This window comes from Mixophyes fleayi, chromosome 12, assembly GCF_038048845.1.
Source record: "Mixophyes fleayi isolate aMixFle1 chromosome 12, aMixFle1.hap1, whole genome shotgun sequence".
NCBI lineage: Eukaryota > Metazoa > Chordata > Amphibia > Anura > Limnodynastidae > Mixophyes > Mixophyes fleayi.
The window spans coordinates 74,824,951-74,839,703 of record NC_134413.1 but is presented as its reverse complement, the minus strand read 5'-3'; the positions used below and the strand labels follow the sequence as shown (position 1 = coordinate 74,839,703).

Genomic DNA, 14,753 nt, shown 5'->3' with positions numbered 1-14,753 from the left:
TTGATTTCTAGTGTATTTTAGCTGGACAATATGCTGAATTATTAAAGCAGGTTATGGTTGATGTTATCAGTACACGCCAATGTTTCTGACACATTACATGAGTCAGAAACATCAGCATGTACAATATTTAAAATGACGGAAAACAATATAATGTGGAAAAAGGCTAATACAAGAATTCTGAAGTGTGAGAACTCACCATTATGTACTGTAGTAATGACTACAAGTATCAATAATCTAGGGCTCTTGCAGCAATATCTTGATAACATAAGGTGTATTGTTTTTTATTTTGGCAGAAGATAATCTTGGGTTGGTCCCAGAGAAAACTCCTAAGTCAACGGGAAGACCATTTGAAGAACATGTCCTGCCAACTGATGGAGACACGATCTTAGATCTTACATTTGTGAACGTAAATGCAGAAAATTATTATGACAACTTTACCGACATGGCTCAGGAACTGGGAGCTACTGTGTCAGAATCAGGTGGACCTTTTGATAGTGACGGAACACCCGAACCTACACAATTTTCTGAAAGTGACCATACGGTGGATGCAAACCACCAGAAAGGGACAAGTCAAGGAGATACACATAATATGACAAAGGCAGATACAAGTTCTATCCATGTTGTCCCAACCATGATCTCCTCTATTTTAGAGGCTGGTGTAGACTATAGAGACATCAATAAGTCATTAGCAGAAGAGAATGATAAACAACTCGTTAACACGTCATTAGAAACCCCTATCGCACACATAGTATCCTCTATAAGTCCAACCACTGAACAAAATAATTTTGAGGCATCTGGAAATGAAGATCACTCAATGCTTACGGAACAATATCCAAAAACTATCGTAAATTCCCTGGAAGAAATGGTTTCTGGTGATCATACGAGTGGTACGCCAGATGACATAACAAATGCTCCTATCTTAGACTCAAATCTGGTGCTTACAACAGCCATGGCTACTTCACCGGAGCCAAAAAGCAATAATATTCCTAAATTATCTTGGGAGGATGGAAGTGGAGAAGTTCCGGAGTTCACGAGCAGCGATGGTTCCACTGCTGACGGAAATAGTACTCAAACACATGAAACAAACAGAACTGAAAACCGAGAAGGTCCAAACCATTCAACATATACACCTTTGCTTGCCGTACAAAATCTATACGAGCCAGACGAAACTTCAACGGCGCAGGTGTCCCACCTTAAAAGCCCTGACGTGTCTTCTGTCATATCAACCGTTAAGGACATAGGTGTAGAACAGCCATATGTTCGTGAGAAGATACATTTTCCAACATCAGTAGTAGGCACAGTGCAGAGTCTTGAAGACCTAGATTCCAATACAGCAGTGACACCTGTCCATACAACTTCAACTTCACCACCCAACAATCCCAGAAATTCTACAACCCAACCTTTGGAGAAGACCTTCCGGCCAACTGTGTCTATGAGCCCAACGTATCCTCTGCCCGCTGTTCCAACTGAGAAAGCCATTGTGGGATCCTCTGTGAATTTTTCAGGTAACAACCTCCATATCTGCACGGCCGTTACTTTATCAATGGCCTTTTGCATCAATGCCTTACGATGAATACTATTCTCTACCTCTGTGCTTTCTCCTTTCACTAAATCATTAGAATCTGGGGATATAACACCTATGTCAACAGCCCAACCAATGTCAAACCAACCAGTCTGATCATTCAAGAGCACGTATTGTTTTTTTTTACTTCTATGAAGTATTTTTATGACTGTTTCCATGAAAAATAAACCAAATTAAATGCTTTTTAGAATTAAAGCACTTGTTTAAGGTCATAATCTTCTTTATTCCTCCAATTCCTTTCCGTGTGTTCTTTCTGTGTGTGTCTACCTGATTCTTTCACTAACTTTCCTGTTATTGCATGCTTTGCTTTAGTAATCTAGACAGGTGGATCAATATCTAATCTGTGCATTCAATTTATACCGCACCGGTCTTCCCAGAACCTAAAAGACAATTGTTGATATTGACATTATTATAGGAAACTTAACAATTTGGATCAATAAGCCATTATTGGCAGCAGTTCTCGAAATTATTAGAACACAAATTTATCAGGTAATGGTGACCCTCTTTCTTCCTGAGATAGTTGTTACTGTCCATTCTTCTCCCACGTTCTCATTTCCACACTAGATTGGAATTTCGATATTTCCTGCGTTTGGATCACATTCGATGACATATCTGAAAATCGATGCAGATCTGTAATCCATACCAACCAATCAGACTACAGCTTTCTGCTTCCATTTCACAGAGCAATTAGAATTAGAATCTGATTGGATTGTTGGGGGTTGCAGGAACATTTTCATGTTCCCCAGTCTTAGAAATGTCCCTATAGTGACAACCTAGATGCCTTTTTGTGTATATTGTAACCCATCAACTAGGTTTAAAAGTTTAAGATCATTTTTACTTTAGAGACATTCATGTCATGATTATTAAGTCTATCTTTTATTATTTTGCTATTGTTATAGGGTTTAGGTGAATAATTACACTTTTTGACGTTCCCATTTTATTGTAATACCATGTTATATTTGTGTCATCCTGTCACACAGTTGACATGGCCAACCACACTTTCCTAAATAAATTAGAGGATTCTACTTCAAAATAGATAAGTTTATGTGTCTTTAATATGTTTGCAGTTGTCTGTGTCACTCCAGTTTCTTAAAACAGACGATTGCAAACGTTTGCTATTTCTTAAGGGGAATATCGTAGTGTTCCAAAAATGGGGCCTGATTCATTAAGGATCTTAACTTAAGAAACTTCTTATTTCAGTCTCCTGGACAAAGCCATGTTAGAATGCAAGGGGTGCAAATTAGTATTCTGTTTTGCACATAAGTTAAATACTGACTGTTTTTCCATGTAGCACACAAATACTTGATCGCTTATTTGTACACCGAAATTTAAAGTTGATATTTGTGTGCTACATGAAAAAACAGTCAGTATTTAACTTATGTGCAAAACAGAATACTAATTTGCACCCCTTGCATTGTAACATGGTTTTGTCCAGGAGACTGAAATAAGAAGTTTCTTAAGTTAATATCCTTAATGAATCAGTCCCCTGGTCTTTATTTAAGATTCTCAGGGGGTTGCAAGAAAGCAGTATATGTATATATCATCTTCTATGCTACTCCTTGCTTCTCTTCTAAATAGTTGAGGTATTCAGCTACTGGGACGCAGTTTGAACTCAGAAATTAAGCGGAGGGTCGCAAAGTAGGGTAAATAGATTATGTAGAGAAAAAGGCATGTCAGCCCCTTGAAAATGTTTAATAAAGAACATATAACATTTATGCAACACATTTAACACAATGGAAAAAAAATATGATATGACCACCGTTTAATTATTTTTTTCCAAGTACCCATGTTCCCCTGTGATTCACGTGTAATCAAGAAACAGGCCCCACCCACTTCGGTCTTAATCTGAATGCTACCACAACCATTGGTTAAAACCGGCTTTAGGCCTCATTTGAATGAGTTTAGCCAACAAACATACAAAGATTTCAGCAACTAACACCTAAAACAGTTGGGTTGCCTGAATGACGTGCCTATGAATTATGGTTCCAATACATTCGATTACAGATTTCCTTCTATAGTGTTACTTTACAGGTTGAATCTTCTTATAGTTTATTTTGCTGGGGGAATAATATAAGCAAGCCTCAACACAACTTTACAATTAATAACACTATGTACTTTTATGATAAGGAGTAGAGATTAGTGAAATTACAGTGACGTTTCACGCAATTCTAGTTTCGCAGTGGATCAGGTTGTTTGCCAAAGGTGTGAATTCTCAGAGATGTAATGTTCACTTTCCACAGTTGGCAACGCATTTTGCACTTTTTGTACATTCAGATTTTGCTGAGTTTATAATGTTTGAATAGAACTGAGATGGTGAAGGGTAATCCATTCTCATGTGTAGTGAGGTTGAGTTAGGACTGAGAACATTCAAGGCTAAATTCCGCGAGCAAAACAGGCAAAATTCAGTGGCCGAGTACAGGATGAGGCAAATATTTTGTGGAACTGTTTTGAAGATTTCACTCACCACTAGGAGAAAATGGATGAGGACAAGGGCTCTAGGAATATATTATTAATAGCACAAACATACTAAAACGTCCTGAACGATATTGTCTAAGTGAGCCTCGGAGCACTGCAATGCCCATCATTTCATGTTAATTGAATTTGCTTATAACATACATTTTATTTTTAAATACTTCAATAAATATTAACTTATAAATCCCAGAGAGTAAGAATAGATAGAAGGAATTGCTTTTGACCCAGAAAAAGAAGGATTTTATTGTGCAGTTGGTCAATACTGAAAAATTGGTGGAACGTCCATGGGTGCAGGGTTTGCAACCGCTACAGGGCCTGGAGGAAAGAAGGGTCCAGAAATGGCCAGCCCCCTCCCCTCAGAGGACCCTGCACCCCGTGGTGTTCTCCAAGAGCCCAAAAAGAGCAGAGAGTAGTTCTCTTCTCTGAGCGGCCCCAGGAGGTTCCAGTGGGATCGCCTGACCCTTGCCCAAATTTTGCTATGGGGTCATCGATGGACTGTCCCTGGAAATTAGGGACTGTTGGCAGCCATGCTCCTGTTAATTAATAACCCTTACATTGCTGCCACTAGTAGGTGGCGCTGTGATAGAATGAGATGTTGCAGATACATTGTACTGTTCTCCACGATTCTAAGCATATATCCGTAGCTTCCCATTGTCCCTTGTGTTGTAGATGACTGCTACCCCAACCCCTGCGAGAATGGAGGGACCTGCACTGAGGAAGACGATGGTGACTTCCGCTGTTTGTGTTTGCCAGGCTATTTTGGAAAAGCCTGTGAAATAAGTGAGTGCAGAGGGAGCTATGTGTCACCCTGGAGTGAGTTTACACACATACTGTATGTCACACACATACGCACTTTGGTCAAGCTGTAAGTTACAACAAAACAAAAATGCACCACTAAAAAAGTTCAAAAAAAACTATAAAATATTTAAAAAAAAACAAAAATACACAATGTTAAGTTACCGTCGTACCCAGAAATTAGCGCAGCCCAACATCTCTCATCGCTGAGAATTGAATAGGCCCCTAAAAGTCCTGTATGCCCTGTCATTTTGTATCTGCGCTGCGTGCTGGGGCTTGAAGTCCCCCAACATCTGGACGGCCAAAGGTTGCCCAGGTCTAGTGTGTATCTTAGTGGGTGTACCCAGGGGAGACTGAGGTGGTGGTGAGATGTGATGTTAGCGTTGGTTAGGTTCTGCGCCAGGACCCAGGCGACTTTCGCTGTGCCACTGACCACAACATTCTGCAACCCTTTTCATTGCACCCTATCACTGTTTTTGGTTAGATGTAGACAAGTGTCTGGACGACTGGGACACGTTCCAAGGATTTTGCTACAAGCATTTCTACACTCGCAGAAGCTGGGTAGAGGCCGAGACCCATTGCCGAGGTTATGGTAGTCACCTTGTCAGCATCGTGGCCCCTGAAGAACAAGACTTTGTGAACAGTAAGTGCTCACTCCAAAAAGTGGGTGTGTAACACTGGGGCTCTACCAAATCAATAGTGCGATATCACACCTAAAGCCAAGGCCATTTCACCCATAACATTTAGTACTAGTCCCATTTTCCCTCTTATTTTTCAATTATATCAACTGTGGCTGAATTAAAGATGAACTAACCATATTTTATATTTCCCATTATATTTGTATAATGTAAATATTGAGATATTAATTTATAATAATATTCATGTTGCAAGCACTTTCCTACCTTAAGTAGCCATGTGTGATAGTGGACTTACAGTGTCACTGGAGGTTCAGAGGTTCAGTAATGATTCAGATACAACCACCTAAAATTCACTAACAACTGCTATCTCTCTCTCTCTCCCCTCTCTGATCCCTCTCCCCCCCCTCCCCGCTCTCTCTCCCCTGCTCTCTCTCCCCCTCTCTCCCCCCCCTTTCCCTCTCCCCCTCTCTCTCCACCCTCTCTCCCCTTTCTCCCTCTCATCTCTCTCTCCCTCTCCCCCCCTCTCTCTCAGCCCCCTCTCTCTCCTCCCCCTCTTTCTATCCCCCCCTCCTCTCTCTCTCTCTCCCTCTCTTTCTCTCCCCCCTCTCTTCTCTCTCTCTCTCTCTCTTCCCCATCTCTCTCTCTCTCTCTCTCTCTCTCTCTATCCTCCCCCTCTCTCTCTCTTTCTCTCCCCCCTCTCTTCTCTCTCTCTCTTCCCCCTCTCTTTCTCCCACTCTCTCTTTTCCTCTCCCCCCTCTCTCCCTCCCCCATCTCTCTCTCACTCTCTCTCTCTCTCTCTCTCCCTCCCTCTATTCCTACTTCTCTCTCTCTAACATAAAACTACATGTAGGGCCTGATTCATTAAGGATCGTAAATTAAGAGGTATCTTATTTCAGTCTCCTGGACAAAACCATGTTACAATGCAAGGGGTGACAATTAGTATTCTGTTTTGCACATAAGTTAAATACTGACTGTTTTTTCATGTAGCACACAAATACTTGATAGCTTATTTGTACACTGAAACTTAAAGTTGATATTTGTATGCTACATAAGTAGTAGTTACCGGAATGTGTGATATGCAGAGCTTAAGTAGCCTGGTATACGATGGTAAGCCATACAGCCATTTCTCCTACAGCGTCTATCATCATCAGCAACAGAAGCAGATATTTATATAGCGCCACTGATTCCGCAGCGCTGTACAGAGAACTCACATCAGTCCCTGCCCCATTGGAGCTAACAGTCTAAATTTCTCAATACAGAGAGAGAGAGAGAGAGAGAGACTGAGAGACTAGGGTCAATTTGATAGCAGCCAATTAACCTACTAGTGTGGGAGGAAACCGGAGCACCCGGAGGTAACGTGGTCAGATGAGTGTTAGTCCCCCGCAACAGGTGGCCAGGTAGATATGACCTGTCAACCAAAATCGTGGTTGTATATGGGTTTTCTGTGTACTAATGCTAACTACAGACCAGGTGAAATATTAATAAATTAATATGTGGGCATCTCCTTCACTAATGGCATTTCTAATAGACGCACAATCCCTAATACATAATAGTGAAGACTTATAGATATGATCGGCTTTAGCAAAGCTGTAACTAGAAAGGAAGAATTATCAGAATTCTCACAAATTCCTACCCGGTTGTCTGTGGATAATTCTCCTTAAAGTCTTCTCTTCCATTTGGTCATCTAGTTGGTCTTTGAGGCCAGTGCAGATGGCAAACAACATTAGCAAAGAGCTGAATTAAAAACTTCTTCATCTGGATTACAGCATATGGCTGTGACCATAAAGTCTTCATAGTGGTAGGCTAGAAATTAACCAGCTGGGCGTATCTAAACTCTTCAGATTGTGGTTAAGTTATCCTGAGCATTCCGATTCTCTGGTGGGATGAGTTTTATGTAAGTCAAACATTCCGCAACTGTGTGCAGTTTCCGAGAAGACCTCCACTGAAAAGAAGAGCGTGGAAGTCCAGGCAGAAAATCAGTGTATTCAAAGCGAGGTGTTAAAAGTCTCCCTATGTTAGTGTGACATAGATGTCAACATGGCTTCTCATATGTCAAGCAATGGCTTTAGAAAAGATGAGTGTGGCCTGTGAGAAGGCCATAGCCACAGAAGATGTTTCATTGATATTGAGATTGAGTTATAAATGAACCTTCTACCTAAATCCACCTGTAATGGTGTGGTTAGATATGTCAATGAACAAGTTGAGACTTTGGCCTGCTTTGTCGTATTCAAAAAGCCCCCATCCTTCCTTTTGAGCGCTAGAAACACCGAAGATCCAAAATGACAATTGGAATGGGGAAGGAGCAAAACAAATATAGTAGATGTGGTCCTTAATTTCTGCAATCTAGTTCTCCTATTTCTGGAGCCATGCTAAATCATAACAGTCTTATCGGTAGCCCACAGGACAGTGGTATCATCGTCAGATGTAGGGTTATTAAATAAATAGTCAACTGAATCTTTTGAAACATCTTGATGAACTGCCGCTTGAGAGAGTCGAGATTCTTTCGGTCAACATCTCCTTATAGGTTGATTTGCTGTCCAACTAGAGAGGTTAATTTCCGCTATACCATGGTTAGACCAGGTGATTAGTATAATTTGGGAGCTATAATTATTATTATCATTTAATAATCATAATGATGCCAAAGTCCAAAGCCATGGTCTATATAGCTATAGGAATCACATGGCGCCAAGTAGAAGGCATGTTCTTCTCTAGATGGATTGAGCAATCACCGTTCATCCAGTAGGTGATAATCAGATTTCAGAACCTTCACCATTAAAGAAATAGATTTATAAGTAGTAGTCAGTAGTAGTAATGCCTCCAAAAAATAGTATTAAGTAGGTGAGCAATTTATGTAAAGAACTCAAATTGCCGTGAACTAGGAGCATATAGATTGACCAGAGGCACACAGATTTAGTTTTAAAGTTTCAAGAGAATTAATGACCTGTATGATCTTGCCACATTTTTATTACGAAGGAGAAAGATTTACATTGCGGAATGGCCACTGCTTTGATTTTTGTAGAGTTAAAAGCCTGGTACACCGTAGGATAAGCAATATGCCAAAACTGAGTAAGTAGTAGTATGATGAGTTTCTTGTAGAAATACCACATTGGACTTGAGCTGTGCGTAGTCCTTAGAGGCCATTAGTCCCTTCTGAGGACTATTAAGGCCTTTGACATTATGATTTATTAATTTGATGGCATCAGAAGCCACTTTGGAAGTATTGGTTACAGCCATAGGAGTAATAATTTGTCAATTACACATCATAGTATAGTATAAGAGAAGCTCTCCCCATGATCCACCCAATCAATGACAGGGTATTACATTCCCATTACATTTTTCATACCGTCATCTTCTAAATTTCCACTTCGACCACTGGGGGTAACAGTAACAACATAGAACGCATTTTTTTGGGGGGCAAATATTAGATTAATTTCAGATATTACGTAAAGATAGAATTTTCCTTTAAGACTAACTCCACTTTGTGAAAAACTTTAATAAGACATGCCCCTTAAATAACTAATGTACCAATACACCCTTGCAACAGCCTAACCAATTTTAGAATGTCTAGCTGGTTGACTCTGGCAAACAGAGATGGTTGTACACTGTGAGAGTATACAAGTAATTCCCCACCGAAACCATGGACTGTTTGAGTAGGCCCCCGTTGCAGCATCGTTACTCAACGTTAGGTCGTTTAAATTGAGAGATTTTGCGCTTGCAGTTTAACGGGCAGATTTGTGGACCTTCGCTCACCGAACGTTTTCCCAGCATTGATCTAAGGAAATGATAAAGAAATATACGTATATAAGAATTCATCCAGAGAGCCTTTATCGCATACGCCATGCCGATCCATGTCATGAACAGCAGCTAAATGGCCCATTTGAAGACCTGCCATTGTTCTTCTTGGCCAGATACCTTCTTCTATATGTGTTGCCATCCCCACGCCCACCTTGTTCTGTACCAAGCATTGCACTTTAGTGGGCAGAAAGTGGGCAGAAGGGAGAAAAAAAAGGAACCACCGAGGACCACCGAAGGCTCTCTACGTGTATAAACAAATTTGCTGCCTGCCACCAAAATGTCTTCACCTTAAGATAGTTGGGTTGGGTAATTAACCTAACACCACACAAAGAGAGAAAAATCTATGTTTCACTGGCTCTAGTGGCCAAATGATCAATATTATTATGAATGATAGCTTTTCTTTAATTATCATTGAATGTAGAACATGGCACCCATAATTCTTGGGACTACATACTATACAATATATATGTGTAGCGCTGGTACATTGTAGATCCATTTAACCACCCTGCCACTCTACACGCCACCAGATATCGTGTACCGTATCTCATATATTCAGTTAAATAACTGTTGTCTTTCAATGTCCCTGCAGACAAGTACAGGGAATACCAGTGGACGGGCCTAAATGACAGGACGATAGAAGGGGACTTCCAGTGGTCAGATGGAAATCCTCTGGTAAGATCTGTATGGAGACAGCTTCAGCAATGAGATGTGCAGAAGATGTATTTAATAGTACGGTGCAGTGTGTCCTGTTATGAGTCTAGATGGCACTAACCTACTGACAACCTGTGACTCTGGTACATCATGAAAATACAAATCCCAGCATGCATTTGTGACTCTAGTGCAGACTAGAGTCACAGGTGGCTCTAGTCTGCACTAGAGTGATCAGAGCAAACATCTGATTGAATGTTGAGGAGTTACAGGACATATATTTACGAATTGCACCTTAGTAGTCTTTTTGCTCTCTTAGGACGAAATGGGGGAGAGCTGCTATATTATGTTTTAAGAAGCGTTGCATAAGAAAGCACTTTTTAATTCTCTGTCTTGCATGTTCATATGTAATATAGATTGGCGGTGTTGGGGTTGGAACCATACATGCTGAGACTTAGCAAAATTGTTGTAATGCCAGGAACCAGATACGTTTTGGTAAAGTTGGGTTCTGAACTGCTCGCCTCAGTTAGTTAGAGGATTTAAACTCTTAATTGGCTGTGACGATACAATAGCCAGTTTCTACCATCAGATTTCCAGATTTTTAAGGTTCTCGACCTTGTCACTCTTAGAGTTCTGTTAGGGTGCAGAGATAGAGAAATGAGCACTGGTAAACCCGAGGCATGTAGATTTCTGCTCTGTGTCCTACTTACTCCTCACAGAGCCACATTTTGAGCCTGCATAGGAGGGTTTGATGCCTGGAACATTTACAAAGACAGCAATAATAACTGTGTCTCTTTCATTCTCCAACTCTGGAACTTCAGCTGTTCGAAAACTGGAACCACGGACAACCTGACAGCTACTTCCTCTCCGGTGAAGATTGCGTGGTGATGGGATGGCACGATGGTGGTCAGTGGAGCGACGTGCCATGTAACTATCACCTCCCATACACCTGCAAAATGGGCCTGGGTAAGAATAGCAGCAAACACATTGCCATGGACCAGGTTGTAGAACAATAATTATGGCCGTTAATGGAGGCTGAGGGTTATTGTGAGGCTAGAAGGTACATTATAAGTTTGTAGAAAAACTACAAGCAATGATTGTCCATCGATGGTCTAGATAGTCGATCGGTAAGCTTCAGTTTCACGCCAGATATATACATTTTGCTTTAGTAATTTCCCATTGCATAACCTGCTCATGGCCTCCTGCCTCCTTGTTTCCCCTAGTGTTCTGTGGTGCCCCACCTGAAGTGACCAACGCCTCTACGTACGGCAGACCTAAAACAAGATACCAGATCAGCTCAGTGGTGGGATACCGTTGCGATGAGGGTTTTGTCCAGCGCAATTCTCCCATCATCAAGTGCCAATCGGATGGTGTATGGGAAGAGCCGCAGATAAACTGCTGGCCTAGTAAGTAGATAACAAAGACCACCTAGAGAAGAATGAACCCCCCTTGATTTGGTGTATTAGTTGCTTCAGTGCTTTACCCCCTTGTGATGAAATCTATTATAAGATTACCTAAATTATATTGCATTGTGTTCTATGTTTTAGACGTTGTTTGTACACGGGTAATAGATGACCTTTTCACAGCTACTCAATTTGACTAGTGTGTTTAGGAGGGTTATCAATGCCTGAGACCCTCTTGGGCCAAGAAATATTTCCAAAAGATTATACGGATTTTAAAAAAAAAACTTATGACCCCCTATAAGGGGTGAAACTAAAAGAGCCCTGAGGGTTATACAGCTTTTCGGCCTTTGATAAATCTCTCCATAGTTTGTAGACCATAGTAGGGTAGGACTTATATATTACATGCTTGTTTGTGCACTATAAATATGAAATCACTGTTTACCCTTGGCCCATGGTACTACACCTATAACATCTGGAATACCCTCATCCGAAATCCTAGTGGACATTTAATGTACCTACCAGTACACTCAGTGTATTAATTTGGACTCACACTGGCAGTAAATAAATTCATTTTCAGAGTCTATTAATCTATTCCCCCCCATTGTACCTGCAATTACACACGTCCCAACTTTCTCAAATTAGGCAGGACACCCTCAATTTGAGGGCACTCTATCATTGCCACGACTGCCGGGACTTTTGGGATGTTTTGCTCACTAGTGCTTGTGGAAATTCAAAGATGTTTTAGGGGAGGTGGTTTGGCGTACAGCCTAGTGCTTCAGAGTAGCGGTTCAGCATTAAGCACACCACCTAGTGGAGTGACACATCCCAACGTGATACAGTCTCACCCCCTTTCGGTGTGTGCTTCATGGTTGAAGCACACACATCATACTTATTTGCACAGGGACAGTGGTGGGAGGTATAAAATAATAGGTAGATATTAAAGGGGGACCCAAATAATTCTACACCACGCTACCGTCTATGTCTGCCACTGCAAAGAACATACTTTTCTACTACTGCTTCTGTTTCATGACTATTGATCTTGTTTCCATGCAGCATTGCTGTGATGTGACCAGCACCCAAGATCCTGTCTCCTCACCCTGGTGGCGAAATGCGCTACGCCCTACAACCGCAAAAAAGATGCCTTGTAGCCAACGAGTTACTAAACTATCACCACAGCAAGGTGCTATTTACCATCGGACTCTGGCCAGCCACGTCCGACGGTGGCTCACCACGGCAAACGTACCTTTAACCCCTTTCACTGCCATCTTGTCATCGACGACGTTTTAAGCAGACCCCAAACATGTGTTTCTTTAAACTGGATCGAATGTTGCATTAACATCAAGGCTGTTTTTTTAAAAAAAAACATCCATGCCGGCCGGTTAATCTCCAACCAATGTGGATTTTTTACTTATGTACAATTGTGGTCAAAGTTTATAACTGTGTCTGCCAGCAGTCCCTATTTTCACGAAAACGGGCATGGCCTTACTTGAAATCAGTGTGTCTATACAAGGCCAAATTTGCCCCTGTTTTCTAATTGGCAATGTGGGGTGGTATTCATATAAGCCAAGTGTCTTTAGGGAGGGTGGGGGGGGGGGGGTCTCAGATTATTATAATATGTAGCCAGAGTTTAATTACCCTACTCTTTAGTGGCAATTGTTGAGATCATACATTATAAATGAAGATAGATAGAAAAAGAAGCAAGATGGCTTCCTCCGTCCAGGACTTTTCTCTTAGTATTGTTGACCGACACATCCTAGATTGTCCCACCTTGTTTGTACAAGGTTTGCGATGAGCGTAAAATAATACCTGAAAATGTACCCGTCATCTCCACACACTGGCGGCCGAAATTCTGTGGGATGAACCATTATTCATGAGTGCGCAGCCAATGAATTCACTGGGAGGCAGTTCTATCACTGACGCACCGACGCCATTGGTTCCTAGTGAATGGACAGGCTGCACTCTGGCGTCCATTGGCTCCTCTCACAAAATGGCCGCCTCCCCTGTGCCTCAGCGATGTCCCCTTGTGAATCGATAGGCTGCATCCTCATTGCTATTGACTCGGCTAACAAAATGGCCACCTCCACTGCGTGTAGGAGAAAAGTGTACTTGTTTACTCCATGTTTTTATTTTGTTTAGTACCTTCAAACCAGTATTGTGTGGACACTGCATTGAATTTGCTATGGTTTTCTAATGTATATTATATCACTGAAATAACAATGTTGCAGGTTTGCAAGTAAAGCCACTATTTCACATTAGTATATGTCAAATGATGTGTATTACTCAGATGAATAACACGCATGAAATAATTGTAATGTTTATACATAACTAAATCTGCCCGTCATGAACATAAACACTGGTGGTGGGACGTGGTGAAGGAAGCCGGACTTTAAATAAAGGGTAAGTTTGTTTTTACCTACCATGTATTGGAAGGTTAAGGGAAGCTACAAGCCTATTAGCCTAGGGCGGCCTGGACCCTTCATCAGGTCTTGTCTGTCACTCCTCTGCAGTGCGTTGCCACATTAGAAGGGAGGAGCTTCTGCAACACGGAAGGCACAGAGTGACAGACAACTTTATAGACTTGATTTGCAGATCAGTGTGGATGGGTTGTATCATACATAGGGATAGTTCCGTCCCTATGTATGATATGACAGTTCCTTTGCAGCTATGTGCATGTGTGAGCTGGCTAGCCCAGATTTGGGCTTACAGTTCCACTAATGTGAAATAAAAAAAAGGATTAAACATATATTAGTTTTATTTTCAAAAATTAAAACAAAATATTTTGGCTTCCCAACGCAAAGACACCAGGAAGCCAATGCCGTTGCTGCTATCACTGGCAGTGACCTCTTCCTGTATAGAGTGAAGTCAAAAACAGCCCTATAGCAAAATCAGGAGTTTTTAACCCTTAGTAAAAATCAGACCCTCAGTTCTGGTCCTCGTTTGCAATGGAAACTGTGACACCTAGTGGGCAACAGGTAGTATAGCAGGTTTCCCAATGGACAACCAGAGAACCGGAACACTTGCATTACATGTATTCTCACATTCAATACACACTTCTTACAATCTGCTTGAATTTGTGGATATGGGAACATCACTCCCAAATTCACACCTACTTTTTCCTAACTGGTTGACCACCACGTAAGTCATCCATTTATTTTAATGTAAAACTAATTTTAAAATGTAAAAAACACGTTTTAAAACTCCATACTCAGGTATATCTATTCATACTGGTGAAAAATATAATTGTTTTATATGTTCGGCCCTCTATGGACACTGAATCGTGTCATTGAACCACCCACATTTCAACGTTATGTACCTGCCCCTCTCCTCTCCTGAAAATCAAACCACAAATGGAAATGGTATCTGCAAATGGGTTGTTGAGGTAGGAAAAGAAGGGGTGGCTGGGGCTTTACGGCCTGATTG

At 41.3% G+C, this 14,753-nt stretch overlaps 1 protein-coding gene across 1 annotated transcript in view; it reads left to right on the top strand.

Moving 5' to 3' along the window:
• BCAN (brevican) overlaps positions 1-13,588 on the top strand; it is a 43,415-nt gene extending 29,827 nt beyond the window's left edge. Inside the window, exons 8-14 of the mRNA XM_075192647.1 lie at positions 294-1,505; positions 4,724-4,834; positions 5,334-5,492; positions 9,872-9,954; positions 10,752-10,896; positions 11,154-11,336; positions 12,387-13,588. Of these exons, the coding sequence (XP_075048748.1) occupies positions 294-1,505; positions 4,724-4,834; positions 5,334-5,492; positions 9,872-9,954; positions 10,752-10,896; positions 11,154-11,336; positions 12,387-12,397 (1,904 nt within the window). The 3' untranslated portion in view covers positions 12,398-13,588. The remainder of the gene's footprint in view (positions 1-293; positions 1,506-4,723; positions 4,835-5,333; positions 5,493-9,871; positions 9,955-10,751; positions 10,897-11,153; positions 11,337-12,386) is intronic.
• The last annotated feature ends 1,165 nt before the right edge of the window (positions 13,589-14,753 follow it).